The 16,642-nt window shown below is 38.5% G+C and overlaps 1 protein-coding gene across 8 annotated transcripts in view; it reads right to left on the reverse strand.

Moving 5' to 3' along the window:
* Positions 1-2,676: 2,676 nt before the first annotated feature.
* Positions 2,677-16,642, reverse strand: part of LOC126457771 (NAD-dependent protein deacylase sirtuin-5, mitochondrial-like) — a 109,365-nt gene continuing 95,399 nt past the window's right edge. For all 8 annotated transcript variants that reach the window (XM_050094345.1, XM_050094346.1, XM_050094348.1 and 5 more), the window contains exon 6: positions 2,677-2,871. In XM_050094345.1, the coding sequence (XP_049950302.1) occupies positions 2,817-2,871 (55 nt within the window). In that variant the 3' untranslated portion in view covers positions 2,677-2,816. The remainder of the gene's footprint in view (positions 2,872-16,642) is intronic.

The following is a 16,642-nucleotide window of genomic DNA, read 5'->3' on the forward strand; positions in this document are numbered from 1 at the left end:
TAACGATGCAGTAGGGTTGAGTAGAATTCATTCCATATCTCATCCGGCCCCTTTACCTGGTACACAGAATTCCATTTCTCATTCGCTAGTTTGCCTTTAAGAGCATTAATATTTGAGGTATTCAGCATTCGTTTCTTTAGTACAATTTTTGTTATTTTAAGCATAACTGAATTTATGTATTCTATCACCAGCCAGAAGTGGTCAGAATAAAGAAAATCTTTTACTGTAATTTACCTACCTAAAACATCTTTGTTGATTATAGCATAATCTATTCTAGCAGAACATGTGTCTGTCACTCTGGTGCCAGATTTCACTATATTTACAAGATTGTATGAGGTCAGTGTTCACTTCTAAAGACAGACTTTGTCTTTAAACAGGCTCCCATGTTCATAACAACTTAGAGCACAGACTGTCAACAGCACACGAGTACAATTATTGTACTAACTGCATGTAACAGTTTGTTTGTATGTGCACTGTTTATAAGACCATTGCAGCTGAGTGTGGTCAGTGCATGGCTTAATTCAAGTGCAGTTAATAGTATGCTTCTTATTTATGTGGTAATAAAAAAGTTCAGAACTGCTGATACTACAGACACTTTGAGATCCTCAACAAATTAGCTATTTCATCAGCCGAGAAAAATTCCTCTCCTTACGATAAATATGACACAACACACACACACACACACACACACACACACACACACACACACACACACACACAGAGAGAGAGAGAGAGAGAGAGAGATTTAATGTGTTGAAGAGGGGATTGCCAAATTCACCCCCCCTCACCACCACCACTACACCACCTCAATACATCCATCACTTTTGATTCCAAGCACTCTTCCATCCTAAGGCTACTGTTCACTTTCAGGTAAACTGATAAGGTCTGGGGTCTTTTGAGCCAAATCCAAACATTTGGATGCCAGACAGGCAGATGAAAAACATGGAATCATTTAATACAGCTGTGTGGGCCTTGGCTGTACATGCAAACATACATGTGTGTGTGTGTGTGTGTGTGTGTGTGTGTAATGTTCATGTAAATCCCAGTTTATATATAGATGAATCCTGCAGTAAGAAAGAAATGGTATATTCAAAATTGAAACAGAAACTGAAATCAATACAACCTGTTGCCAAAAGACTTACTGTTATTTCTGAAACAATACATGGAGGAATCTTGGAACTGAAAAACAATAAATTTGAATTATATGAATCAAAGCTATGGTACTTCATACTGCTGGGTTTCTTGAGAGTGAGATGTTCCACAAAATTCATGTTCAAATATTGAGATAAGTGTAGGATACTGGAACTGAGGCAGATTAAAATAATTTTCATAAACCTTATATTGAACTACCTAAAAATACTTGAATTAACCACCAGCTACATATTATAAATTCCGTACCTCAGTAAACCAACATAAATTATGTTAAAAGTTCCTGTGTCAGGAAACTGCATCTTCATTTACAAAACAGTTCATAAAATCTTCTCTTATTTTCTTAGCAAAAATGGTGGTTCTGGATCTCCCCCCCCCCCCCCCCCCCCCAATTTCAAAACAAAGAGTAAGAGTTCCGTCTTCAGTATTTTCATGATCAAAACATTCAGAGAGCGAGTAAAAATTTGGTAATGACTGTATTAAGAAACTGTCCAATACACTGGTCATTGGAATGATGAAATTACATTTTTGCTTCCTGAGTAATTTTAATTTGAAATACTCAAAATGTTGTTGCCAAAATGATTAATTATTTTCAACAATTTGGCTCTATCTTGATGCCTGGAAATTCCTGAACTCCGAATATTCTTGCAAAAAGTAGTTTCACAAGTTGATAACAAAATGGCAGTCTAGTGGCAATATCTCTAATTCTAAGTATAACTGTAAGTCTTCTATTCAAACTCTGAAAGCAGTTACAAATACTTTGCAGAAAACTACTGCTGTCCCAAAAACTCTGTCATGCAGTTTTTGTAAAAGATGGGCATTAAATGTATAACTTGTCATTCTGTACTTACCCCTCCAACCTTAGTGCATTTCATGTGTTCAGGCATTATTTTCAGCTGAAAAAAAACATGGTTAAGTGTTAAGGGTGATTGGTTAAAAGGATTGTGGCTGGCAAACTTGGCCCAAAAGTGTACTTTGAATTGTGAATAGCCAGAATAATTACTGTGCATCAAATTCCTCTCAATGACTACAAAAACTGGAATTTCTGGTAACTGGATCATTAACCCAATGTTCTTTGAAACCACTGTCAATAGAGATGAGCATTATCGAATTTTGATAACTTCTACTCTCAGTTAAAGGAACATAAAAGACAGCACTGCTCTTTTCAGCAAGACAGAGCTCTCTGCCACACATCTTGCCAACTATTGTCTTATTCTCTTGAAGCCTTCACAGAAGAAGACACAATAAGCAAAGGTTTGTGCTCACCTCATTCTCTGAATCTGAATGCTTGCAATTTGGAGATAGTATTACATAGACAAAATAATGACAAGTAGCAGAGCTTCAAACCTCAACAACTCTTGAGACACTTGCTTTACACATAAGGTACAACAAGAATATTTCCAAATTGTGACAAAACTTGTTTTTAGAATTTATGTTCTTTGCTTCAGAGAAAAAAGTAATGGGGTCTGAGCTGTTGGAAAAACAGTGAACAGTTACAAAATGGAAAGGAGAATGAATCAAAGCAACTGATTTTTTAAAAACATTTATCACTCAGGTAACACAACATTTCAAATATATACATTTTTTTTCAACAGTTTGTCATTCTCATCAGAATACTATTACATTTGATTTAAGTCCAGATATAGAACATAAATGTTTCAGTAATACTACACTGACAGTGCTTCTGGAACAGTTGATCCACATGGACCTTCAAAATGAAATCTGAAACAAAAACACAGCTACATGTATTTGACAAAACAATGTGGGAAATTATCTTTTTAAGATCAACAAAATATAGTAAACCTCGTAAGGTTTTTCCCTCTCTCAGATTTTTATTCAAAAATAAATTAGCTAGAAGTTGAAAAGAAGTAGGAATTAATGAAGTACAGAAGGATCAACTGGATATCAGTGTCAAACAACATACCATAAAAGGCCATGAAATGAACTGATGAACTGAAATTTTGTAAACATTGAAATATCTAGAAAAATATCCTACACACACACACACACACACACACACACACACACACACACACACACACACACACACACACACACAAGCTGAATACCTGACATTGACCAAGTATACATGTATTCCCAACTCCTTTCACTCCACCTCCTCTTGCCCCGCTCCCTCCTTCCCATGTGTGACCCTCTCCTCATCCTCCTCATCCACCCCTCTCTTTCTCCCTCCCTGTCCCTGTCTCTCATTTCCTCCTCCACCCACATCCCAATAGGAGGTTGCTGGTTCTTAACCCCAAGTATTTCTTTCCAGACAGTAAGTACTATGTACAGTGTACTCCTGATTATCCGTGTACGGATTATCTGGTTTGCAGATAATTTGTGCATCTAAAATGCACATGCATCACACACACACACACACAGAGACTGGCAGCGCAGGATGCTAACCCAGATTGACAGTGGAAGATGACTGCATGCACACAGAGACATCAGCTGCTGATGCTGCCTCTACTACCCATCCAATAGACATAGTCCTGAATATATGTTTGAAAATATCTGAATTATCCATGTATCATCTCCCCCGTGTTACCCACAATAATTGAGAGTACAGTGTATACCAAGTTTGACTGACATTTATCCAAGGGTTTACAATGAGCTTTTTACCGGTGGCTTTGCACATGTATTTCACATATATTCTCTACATTTACATCATCAGGGTTGCCACAAGTTTCCCAATTTAAATTCCCTGATTTCCAGACAAGTTTTAGCGTTTTTCCCTGACAAATTTTGAGATCTCAAAAATCTGTAAGGATTCCTGTATTTCTCCCCCGTGTGTGCAAAAATCTGAAGTATTAACATCAACAACTTTTATAATGAATTGTTTTTAGATGGAGAAAGCAAACCAAATGGTACATGTGTTTCATTAAGATCACTGTTGTTATTTCATTTCAATAAAATGAAACACATCTGGTGACAAAAATGTGCATTTCCTTGGTGCTGCAAGACAAATTTAAAATATCTTTACTGTTTTGAGAAATAATGTCGGAAAAAAGTAGGCCTCTTGAAAGAAGTATACAAGGCAGGAAAGAGTTGTGTAAGCCAACACTATAGGTGACCACGAATAAAATGTTGGTTCTACTATGTTTGTTATTGTCGGTTATTATCCACCGTGTTATGTGTATTCTTTTACAGGTATTGTGTGATTTTTCTTTTGAGAAATATAAGAGTACATAACGTACGAACAACCAGTAACTGCCACAATTTTCTATTTCTTATCGTCCAGTCTTTCTAATCTATAAACTACTTTCGAAGTGCCAAAATATGCTACAATAATAAAATGTCTATACAACGCTGCACTGTACAATGTACTTATGGTGAGACAGTCGCAACTCCTTAAATCCATCGCCCATGGCTTATAGCCTGCCAAGGAGCACTACAGTCCTTGGTTAAACGACGAAAATCCAACGCATTACGCCATACACAGACAGATCCGGCATGTGGACAGATCAGTGACACTAGATCCAATGTGCGTGGCCTGCACATTAATGGGAAATGTTGGGCTTCAGATCAGCAGGCCTGATCCATTAGAGATACCCACAGAAATCGCCTGCGGTTTTGGCCCGGCGCGGAAATCCACTCATGTGGCCAGCTATCCTTGAGCCTCAGACACCAATGAAATGACGCTGCCGTGATCAATCCATATAACAGATAGCTTGTTCAAACATTCTGAGAATCAATAACAACTCACTGGAACAACTGACTGTAAAGATCGTTGCTGATGCGCAGACATGTGTAAAAAAGACAATCACAATCTCAGAACTAAATTTTCGGTCATAGACTTTGTCAGAAAACGGAAGCATACACACGTGAGTGCACTCTCTCTCTCTCTCTCTCTCTCTCTCTCTCTCTCTCTCTCTCTCCTCTCCCCCCCCCCCCCCCCCCTCTCTCTCTCTCTCTCTCTCTCTCTCTCTCTCTCTCTCTCTCTCTCACACACACACACACACACACACACACACACACACACACACACCAATTCACACGATCATCAGACAACCATGCACACATGGCCACCATATCCGCCTGCTGTGACAAAAATCTCTGAGAATCAGATCCAAAGAAACCACTCTTCACACCTGCCTGTCTCTCGACGGCAGCTGCCCTGTTGCGCTAGTTGCAGCACTGACTGCAAGCTGCAGGGAGTGGTAGGAAGGGGAGAAGCTAGAGGAATGAAGAAGTAGGGAAGGGCCGCACATACTCAGCTGTGTCCAGCCAGTGACGATGTATGACATCTCAGTAAACAAACCATTTCATGCACAAAAACGAGATTTTCCAGTGTTTTTGTTGTTTTTCCTTTTTTTTCCAAATTTCCCTGACATGTTTGAAATTCCCTGATTTCCAGAACTTATGGCAACCCTGATCATAATCTAAGAGCCACCTAATGGGGCGTGGCGGAGGAACTTCTGGTACCACTAACTGATCCCCCCCTCCCCCCACCCCACCCTATTCCACTGGCAAATGTTTCGTGGGAAGAACGATTGTCAGTAAGCCTCTCTAGTGAATTTCACCCTGCCATTTCATTTTCATGCAGTTCATTGTTTATGCCACCTACGGCATCTTATCTCCTCAACTACGTTCCATACAATGATATAATTTTGCAAGTACATTCAGTGGTGTAAGTGGGTACACTCTACAACATATGTTGGGATTACAGTTAATAGTACAGAGTAACAAATCAAAACAACATGAGAAACATAGAAGTAGATATCCTCGGTGTAGCAAAGCAGCTTAAATCACTTAATAAAGGCAAGGCCTCCGGTACAGATTGTATACCAGTCAGGTTCCTTTCAAAGTATGCTGATACAATAGCTTCATATTCAGCAATTATATACAACCACTCACTCACAGAAAGCTCCGTACCTAAAGACTGGAAAATTTCTCAAGTCACACCAATACCCAAAAAGGGAAGTAGGAGTAATCCATTGAATTACAGGCCCATATCACAAATGTTGATTTGCAGTAGGGTTTTGGAACATATACTGTGTTCGAACATTATGAAGTACCTCAACGAAAATGATTTATTGACACATGGTGAGCACGGATTCAGAAAATACTGTTCTTGTGAAGCACAACTAGCTCCTTATATTCCTGAAGTAATGAGTGCTGTTGTGAGGGGATATCAAATTGATTCCATTTTTTAGATTTCCGGGTGGCTTCTGACACCGTTCCTCACAAGCATTTTCTAACCAAACTGCATGCCTATGGAATATCATCTCAGTTGTGCAACTGGATTCGTGATTTCCTGTCAGAAAGGTCACAGTTCTTAGTAACAGATGGACAGTCATTGAGTAAAACAGAAGTAATATCCAGCATTCCCCAATGAAGTGTTATAGGTCCTCTTATTATTCCTGATCTATATTAATGACATAGAAGACAATCTGAGTAGCCGTCTTAGATTATTTGCAGATGACCCTGTCATTTACCGTCTTGTAAAGTCATCAGATGACCAAAATGAATTGCAAAATGATTTAGGTAAGATATCTGTATGATGAGAAAAGTGGCAACTGATTCTGTTGGCTCCCACCTACATAGGGAGAAATGATCATCATGGTAAAATAAGAGAAATCAGGGCTCACACAGAAAAATTTGAGTGCTCGTTTTTCCTGCGTGCCATTCGAGAGTGGAATGGTAGAGACAGTTTGAAGGTGATTCACTGAACCCTCTGCCAGGCACTTTATTGTGAATAGCAGAGTAATCACAAAGACATAGATGTAGATCATGCATAATGCAGCAGTTTACTACATAAACAGTGAAAAACTTTTTACCTTTCATCATTTTGTCAGGGTTGTTAGTGAGAACAAATTTTACAAATGTCTGAAATTATATGCAAAGTTTGTTGCAAGTGGCAAAGTACTCTCATTCTCAAATACTGGATGAGTTATGTCTTGGGCTATACTCCTTTCTCACCTCCACCCCTTTTAATAGGTACAAGGTTCACACCAAGACAGTAAGTGACATGTGTACCAAGTTTGGTTCAAATTGATCCATTAGTTTAAAAGATGTGGAACATACATAATACTTATACCAATGAGCCAAAACATATGACCACCTTCTTAACAGCTTGTTTGTCCGTCTTTTGAACGAAATATACAGGGTGTACATAAAGTCTGGGAACACTTTCAATTATTTATTGCACAAGAAACAAACATTATACAACCTTCTTAACAGCTTGTTTGTCCGTCTTTTGAATGAAATATACAGGGTGTACATAAAGTCTGGGAACACTTTCAATTATTTATTGCACAAGAAACAAACATTATACAGATACCATACATATGTCATTTTGAAGAGAAACCCTGAAAGTTTTTTTTTTCCATGTATACCACCACAGCGTAGTTTTGTAATTTGCCGATAGTCAGCACTATTCGCAAACATGGCGGGTTCAGGTGCGTAGCTGTGTGTTGGAGTTCGACAAAAACAGATTTGTTACAGCTGTTCAATGGATGTTTAGAACCTCATATGGTAAGAAGCCACCAACAAGGAAGCCCATTTACCACTGGCATAACAAATTCATTATGACGGGTTGCTTGTGCCCGGCAAAGAGAAGCGGACGTCCGTGTGCGAGCGAAGTGAATGTGAAGTGCGTTCGATTACCGCATTGACGCCTGCCGGGTGACTCATGGTTCACATATCGAATGTTTGCAACAAAAAACTTTCAGAGTTTCTCTTCAAAATACAATGTGTATGACATCTGCACCATGTTTAGTTCTAGTGCAATAAATAATTGAAAGTGTTCCCCCGACTTTATGTACACCCTGTATAGCTGATAATGTGTATCAGGGATCCAACAATTTGTTGGTAGGTTTGTGGCATTAGATGTCTACATAGGTCATGCAATTTGCGTAAATAACGGGCCGCTGATATGTGTACGCGATGATGGCGTCTGATAGAGACCCAGATCGGTTCCATAGGATTACATCAAGCAAATTTGGTCACTGAGACATCAACATGAGTTCACTATAATGCTCCTGAAACCACTGTTGCATGGTTCTGGCTCCAAGGCATGGACAATTATACTGCTGAAAGATGACATTACTGTCAGGGAAGACATCAAGCACGAACGGACGCATGTGGTTTGCAGCTGTCAGCGTGTCTTCAATTAGTACTACAGATCCCATGCAAGTGCAGGAGAATGTCTCCCAAAGCATAATACTGCTCCCACCAGCTTGCATCTGTGGTGTGCAGCACATTCTGAGCCATCATTCACCTTGATGACAGCATTTGTGAAAACAACCATTGACTTAGTGTAGCAAAAGTGTGATTCACCTAAGGATGCAACACATTTCCACTGATCAACAGTTGAATCCCAATAGTCACATGCCTACTGCAATTGTCAGCAAATTTTGTGTCAATCAGCACTTTGAAGTTAGTGCTTGTGAACTAAAGCTAGATAATGTAGTGTTGATATTAGCAACTGTGCACAGGTCCCCATTAGGAGAGTGAGAGCTATTCGTAAAAAAGTTTGTGACTCCCTATTACGCTGTCTGTCAGACAAAAAAGAGAAGTTATTAATTTGCTGTGATTTCAATGTGAACTTTCTAAGCAATTCTGATAGGAAAAGTGAACTATAAGTGTTCTTAATGACATAACTTAGTGATCAGTTTCCCTACACATACAGCTCAAGGCAGCAGCAGTCTAATAGATAATATATTTGTGCAGTAAGAGGATGTAAAGCTAACACATGCTTTCCCTGTGACAAATGTATTATCAGACTATGATGCACAACTGATTAACTTACAAAATTTAGCAGGGTGTACAGTTCAGAAACCAGTAAGTAAAAGTGTAAGGCTGGTCAGGTCAACCCAGTATCTGTAGAGCACTTCAGAAAAAGTTTAAGAAATGTTAATTGGGGAGATGTATATAATGAGCCAAATGTCAATGACAAATGCAACATGTTTTTTGATAAATTTATACCGCTTTTTGAACACTGTTGCCCCCAAAAAATTACTAAATGTAACACCAAACAGTTTTCAAAGAAACCTTGGATCACTACAGATATTCAAGTGTCTTCAGAAAGGAAAAGAAAATTGTATGAGGCAGCAAGAATTAGTAAAGACCTAGAAGTAATTTTATACTATAAAAATTATTCTAACATACTGAGAAAAGTTGTCAGAAAATTAAAATATTAGTGATGAAATTAGCAACTTGGGCAATAAAATCAAACCAGTATGGAATGTTGTTAGATGAGACACAGGAAAAGTAACCACTGGGAGGTAGTATTACTATTGAAGAGAATGAGACCATCTTAACCAATAGTACACAAGTAGCTAACGTATTTAACAACCATTTCTTATTTGTGGGTGAAAAAAATTGGTGAGAATAGTTCAAAAGAAAAAGCCAAGCAGTACACCGAAGAGTCGGTTTTACGAAATCCTAGTCAGATTAATTTTAATTTAACAACCTCTTATGAAATAAGGAAAATCATTAAATCTTTGAAAAATAAATGTTCTGTTGGAATAGATGACATCTCTAACAAGCAGTTACAGCTGATGTTCGAAGTGTCATCTTTAATGCATCAAGAACTCAAGGTATTTTCCCAGACAGGTTAAAATATGCCATTGTCAACACTATCTACAAAAAAGGGGACACCACAGATGCCAATAATTACTGGCCAGTATCCTTGCTCACAGCATTTTCAAAAATTGTTGAGAAAGTAATGTACTCAAGAGTGGTTAGCCATCTCAGCAGTAATGAGATACTTAGTAAACCACAGTTTGGATTTCAAAAATGCTGTTCCACTGAGACAGCAATATACAACTTCACTGCCCACATAACAGAGTCTTTTAACACTAAAATGTCACCAAAAGGAATTTTCTTGTGACTTATCCAAAGCATTTCATTGTGTGAGCCATGACATTATGTTACGGAAATTACAATTCTATGATATAAATGGAACAGCATATGAGTGGTTTAAGTCATACCTACAGGACAGGAAGCAAAAAGTTTCTTTATATGCTTTGAGTGATTTAAGAAAGTTTCCCACTTCATCTAACTGGGGTGAAATTACATTAGGTGTTGCACAGGGTTCGATCATGGGTCCCCCTCTGTTCTTGATATATGTGAATGATCTCCCTTCTTATCTGAAGCAAGAAGCTAAACTGACAATGTTTGTTAATGATACAAGCACCATTATAAATCCAGTAAAAGAAACTCCAATAGAAAATGATACAAATAATGTCCTTGGAAAAGTTATTGATTGGTTTTCTAGAAATGGGCTTGCTCTGAACTTCAAAAAAACACAGTACACTGAATTTTCTACTGCAAGGAGTACAGATCCTTCAATAAATATAACACAGGGTAGAGCATACAAAGTTGCTGGGTGTACATATAGATGAGAATCTTAATTGAAAAATTCATATTTTGGATTTTCTAAAGCATCTGGGTTCAGCAACTTTTGCAATCAGATTAATTGCTAATTTTGAGGGTACAGAAATTAGCAACCCATCATACTTTCCATACATTCACACTCTGATGTCACACAGAAAAATATTTTGGGGTAACCCAACACTTAGGCAAAAGTATTCAATGCTCAAAAGAAAGTGGTTAGAATAATGTGTGGGGCTCATAGTCACACATCTTGTAGGCATCTCTTTAAAGGTTAGGAATTCTTACAACAGCCTCACAGTACATTTATTCAGTAATGACATTGTTCTCAACAATATGGACCAGTTTAAAAACAACAGTGACATTCATGATTATAATACCAGAAGAAAGAAAGACTTACACTATCCTCTGCTTAACTTATCTTTGGCACAGAAAGAGGTAAAATATGCTGCTGTAAAACTATTTGATAAATTACCAGATGAAATAAAATGTCTACAGACAACAGTGACAGTTTTAAAAATAAAAAATTGGTTCAAATGGCTCTAAGCACTATGGGACTTAACATCTGAGGTCATCAGTCCCCTAGACTTAGAACTACTTAAACCTAACTAACCTAAGGACATCATACACTGCTAGATTGATTACTCAATGTGTGTGGGAGTGGAGTGTGGTAATGTTTGCAATCTCCATGATATTTTGATAAAGCCATACACGCCTCCACACCCTTCTGTGTCACTGTGAATAGCATGCACCTAAAGGATGTTTGCTGGTCTAAGCTGGGAACAGATTTCATGTATGCATGAGCCGGGGACTGATCAATGCTACCACTCCTCTAGTACCACAAATTCCAACCATAGTTCAGTGACTATCACAAGGCACAGCAGGAAAGTTTTGTTTTTTGCTCAAACTGCAACAAATTAAAAAAAGACAAAGAAAACAAAATATGAAATGCACCACTTGGATGGATGGCTCAAGGCAATATACTTATTAGTGGGAAACATTTGAGAGTTTCCCATTCTGTATGGAAAGAACACAAAAACTAACCAAAACACTCAAATGTGTGAAAAAGTTTCATAATGGTAGTTTACATGTTGAACCACGAAATGTTCAGCAGGAATATTCAGCAGTTGTAATTCAATCAAATATGAGGAAAGGTTTCAAGAAATCTCTTAAAACGACATTGATGATGATGAGGTCCCATACTCTGAGGAGCATAGGGGACAATGCGGGAGACCCGCACTGCTGTACTAGGCAAGGTCCTAGTGGAGGTGGTTTGCCATTGCCTTCCTCCGACCGTAATGGGAATGAATGATGATGATGAAGACGACACAACAACACCCAGTCATCACGAGGCAGGAAAAATCCCTGACCCCGCCGGGAATCGAACCCGGGGCCCCATGCGTGGGAAGCGAGAATGCTACCGTAAGACTACGAGCTGCGGACAAATGAGATTAAAGACTTATAATTTGACTGGTTGCCGGCATGTGAGATCAAAGTGAGCAACATACTGAAGGGAAACATTGATGTATTGGAGAAAACACCTGCTTTAATACTTATTGTGCTCTGCAGTGTGGGTATATTATATTAAGACTGGAATTGTCTGCTTAAGAGGAGCCTAGCTCATTATGGTGTTTCAGCTGTCAAAGATAAGAGTACATCATTCTTCCTTGTAAGGCCAAACAAGCTCCAACGGAAATTCATGGATCAGAAACATTATATTCATCACCACAAATATGTGGCAACCACATGGTTTAGATTATGGACTGCAAAGTACAGATTGTCCCACAAAGTGGTTTACGTTATTTAAACTTTAAAAACTCTAACAAAAGTAGCAAAAACTATGAATTTTTTAAGCCACATAGATGATCATGACATAACTGTTGATGTTTTACTGTTGAAGATGTTCAAAATGTCCCCTATTGGCAGCAATACAGCATGTGCAACACTGTGAAACAGATTGTTAGATGTGTTATGTTTGCTGTTGAAATAGATTTACAGGCAGTCACAATTGCATCTCTCATATCATCCAGTGTACATCACTTTGTGGCATAGATGGTACTCCTCCCCATAGAAAATACTTTAATGGCATTAGATTCAGAGATCTGGGTGGAAACAATACTTCCTCATTGACCTATGCACCTCTCAACAAATATTTCATCTAGGAATTGCCGCATGTCACAATAGTAATATGACTGTGCACTGTCTTGTTGAAAAAAGCAATCATCATCTGAGTACAGTTGAAGAGCTGGTACAATTTGTTTCTGCAACATGGTAAGGTACTTTAAACCTGCCACTGTTCCTTCAAAAAAGTCCTCTGATGCACATACCACACCACACTGACAACCAAGGAAGATTAACAGTTTGTTCTTCTGTAGCATGGGGATCCTCTCTTGCTCAGTACACACAGTTATGGAAATTGATTATTCCATTTGATTTAAACATTGCCTCACCAGACCAAACAATGAAATCAGTCCACTGTTCATTATCACAAATCCATTCACAACATCCATGGTACCCATCCAAATCAAACTCATTCATCGTGCAGAGCAAACTAGAAATGTAGGGTTTCCACCTTGCTTGCTTTAAAATGGGATGAACACTTGCTCTGCTTACACCTGATTCATGCACAGCTTGCCATATGGTCTTCTTTGGAAATTTTGTGAAAGCTTGTACCACTGCATCCACCCTTATTTTGTCTGCTACTATTTCATTTCTGCCATAATGTCCCTTTTTCAGATCATACGCACTTCCTTCCCCCTCAAATTTGTTGCATAATTTCGTTCTTGTTACATGCGAAATTGGCACAGTACTAAACTTTGCTTGCAATTGTCTCTGCACTTCTTTCATGTTTTCACATTTCCAATAACACTTTAAAACCCACTTTCTTTGCTCCAAAGGCAAGTTTTCAGCCATCTTGTTACTTACATGTAGTTACTGGCAACTGAATGTACACAAAAGAGAAACATTCACTGGTTGTGAGAGCACCATATAATCACAACAGGATCAAGGTCATCATTAATACATCCTCAATTATTAAATGAAATTACAATTAAATCCAGACCATTTATCAGCTTACAGGCATTGATAAATATCAACGGGGACAGTTGAAAATGTGTGCCCCAAACGGGACTTGAACCCAGCATCTCCTGCTTACATGGCAGATGCCTTATCCATCTGAGCCACTGAGGACACAGAGTATAGTGCGAGTGCAGGGACTTATCTCCGGCACACTCTCTGTGAGACCCACATTCCCAACTTACTGTCCACACACTACATTTGTCGTGCTCCTGTCCACTATACTCATTACTTGCGGCAGTCAATCTACTGATTACCGTAAGAGTTCAGGCAATGTGAGTGCTTCCGCACTGAAAAAGATCTTTGGCCAGTGAGGCTTATCCATATGAAGATGGTATCTGTTCTTTTGGGCATGTCCTGAAGTCCATCTTCTTATATCAGTTATTAAAAGTTCAAACAATGTAAACACCTTTGTGGGGCATCCTGTATTTATAGAGGCAAAGAAAATACAAGAAATAACTGTTACTAGACAAATCTCATACATAGAGGTCAAAAAGAAATTAAAAGCATTTCAATTTCTGGCATTTAATATACCTTTTTCTTCAGTCATTAAGACACCAGATACTAAAGAGTTGTGAGGGTATAGACCCACATGCAGCAGATGTTGAACTGTTTCAAGCCCTATATTTCAGAAGATTTAATTCTGCTTGGTAACATACTTCCAATGGCCTCTCACTCTAACATTTATAGTACTCCCTGAAGGGAAGCTACCGAGATGAGTGGTGAGCAGAGAAAACTTTTCATGATATAGCCAGCTGGCTGTTTTTGAATACTAAAACAGTATTCACAACTGGGTGAACATGACAAGCCAGATCCACTATGACACTGACGCAGCCATATTAAAGCACTTTAAACAGCTTAATAGGCAGCCTGATCCATGGTGGAGCAATGAGTGTCAGCCTGCAAATTGGGACAAATGCACATTTCTGTGATGGTTCAAATAATAACAATCATCATCTGCAGAGAACTTTGCAGCCTTACAGGCTGTGACAGCAAAAGCACAAGAAACAACATGAGAGGCCAAGAACTTGTCATGGCAGACGTTTCTGGACATGAAAAATTATTCAAAGAGTTGCACTAAAACAGTGGAAGCTATTGGGAAGGTGTATTCAAATAACTTGTGAAGACATTACACAGACACTTGCTGGATGTTTAGTTTTAGTCACCATCGCTGATGCATAGGATCCAGCTCTTTGCCGCTATCAGATGCTGATGGAAAAAAAAAACAGAGGTATATCATTGTCCTTTCTCCTTGTAGAGCTGGATTTGCCATTGCCCAAAACTTCCAAAGTGCTTTTGAATATGACTGAATTCAATACAGCAAAATGTATCCTCCTTGTAGTCTTTAATCAAATCTGGCTGACTGAGAACTATCTGGCTCATGCAGGGCAGCAATATTAATCCCCTGCTGAAACTAGGGGAGAACTACATGTTGCCCAGTAGTTATTCTCCTTACTACAGGCATAGGAAAGATCATGGGTGCAAGGTCAATCAACATCCTAGAATCCAGGACACTTTCTTTGTCTATAACATGTAGGGAAGTTGGTTATATTTTGCTGTGACAATCAAGTGAAGCAAATTAGCCAAGCAGACATGTTCAATACTTGCATACAGAAAATGGTACAAAATTGCTATTTAAAAATTTGATTTGATTTTTTATTGGTCCAGTTTTATCATACAGCACAAATTGTATAATTGATATAGGACACATCAAAGATAAGTTACAATAATATATAGTATTAGCAAAATAGTAGGCAAATTAAAAATATGTACCTATTACAATTAATTTTGTTACGTATTCAGAAATTCTCTGACAGAACAGAAACAGTGCTTTATTAGAAATGCCTTTAGTTTAGCTTTAAATATTGGATGAGTAGCATTTTTTATTTCCCCTGGTATCTTATTGTGTATTATTACACAAATGTTAATTATGCTCCTCTGATAGGTGGTTGTTCTGTGATATTTTTGATGTACATTTGATTTCCCTCTGGTACTATAGTTGTGTACATTTTTGAAACTTCCTGGCAGATTAAAACTGTGTGCTGGACCGAGACTTGAACTCGGGACCTTTGCCTTTCGTGGGCAAGTGCTCTACAATCTGAGCTACCCAAGCACGACTCACGACCCATCCTCACAGCTTCAATTCTGCCGTTACCTCGTCTCCTACTTTCCATACTTCACAGAAGCTCTTCTGCGAACCATGCAGAACTAGCACCTGGAAGAAAGGCTATTGCGGAGACATGGCTTAGCCACAGCCTGGGGGATGTTTCCAGAATGAGATTTTCACACTGCAGCGGAGTGTGCGCTGATATGAGACGAGGTACTGGCAGAATTGAAGCCGTGAGGACAGGTCATGAGTCGTGCTTGGGTAGCAGGAGCAAAGAACAAAGGAGTTGTTTCTTGTTTTATTCATTTTTTGGGTTCATACTGAAGTGATACTTTCTGCACTTGCACGTGAAAGGCAAAGATCCAGAGTTCAAGTCTCGGTCCGGCACACAGTTTTAATTGGCCATGAATTTTCATATCAGCGCACACTCCGCTGTAGAGTGAAAATCTCATTCTGTGTACATTTTTGTTCTGTAACAGTTTGCCTGTTTTGAGGAGGTAGTCCCTAGTGAACAAGATAGTTTCATAAATGAATAACCTTGGAACATTTAGAACACCAAGCTCAGTAAAATGGGATTTATAGGACTCCAGATTTTTAAGGTCACGAATTATTCTTAGAGCTCTTTTTTGCATTCTAGAAACCTTTACACTATGAGTTGAGTATCCCCAGTAAACGATCCCATATCAGACTAGTGAGTGAAACTGTCCATAGCATGCCCGCAGTACTGTTGTTTTGCTTGTTGTTAGCCTTTAAAATTCTTAGGCCATAGCACACAGATGATAGTTTTCTAGACAAGTTATTTATATGTGTGTCCCACTTTAAGTCTTGCTGAACTCATAGACCCAAAAATTTTGTGACACATTTTCTAGGCGATCATTTTTTAATTGTGCTTGAATAGACATTTGATTAGTTAGAGGAATTAAATGAAAATTGACACACACAGTTTTTTCAGTATTTATAATGAGTTTG

The sequence above is a fragment of the Schistocerca serialis genome, chromosome 2 (genome assembly GCF_023864345.2).
Source record: "Schistocerca serialis cubense isolate TAMUIC-IGC-003099 chromosome 2, iqSchSeri2.2, whole genome shotgun sequence".
NCBI classification, from domain to species: Eukaryota; Metazoa; Arthropoda; class Insecta; order Orthoptera; family Acrididae; genus Schistocerca; species Schistocerca serialis.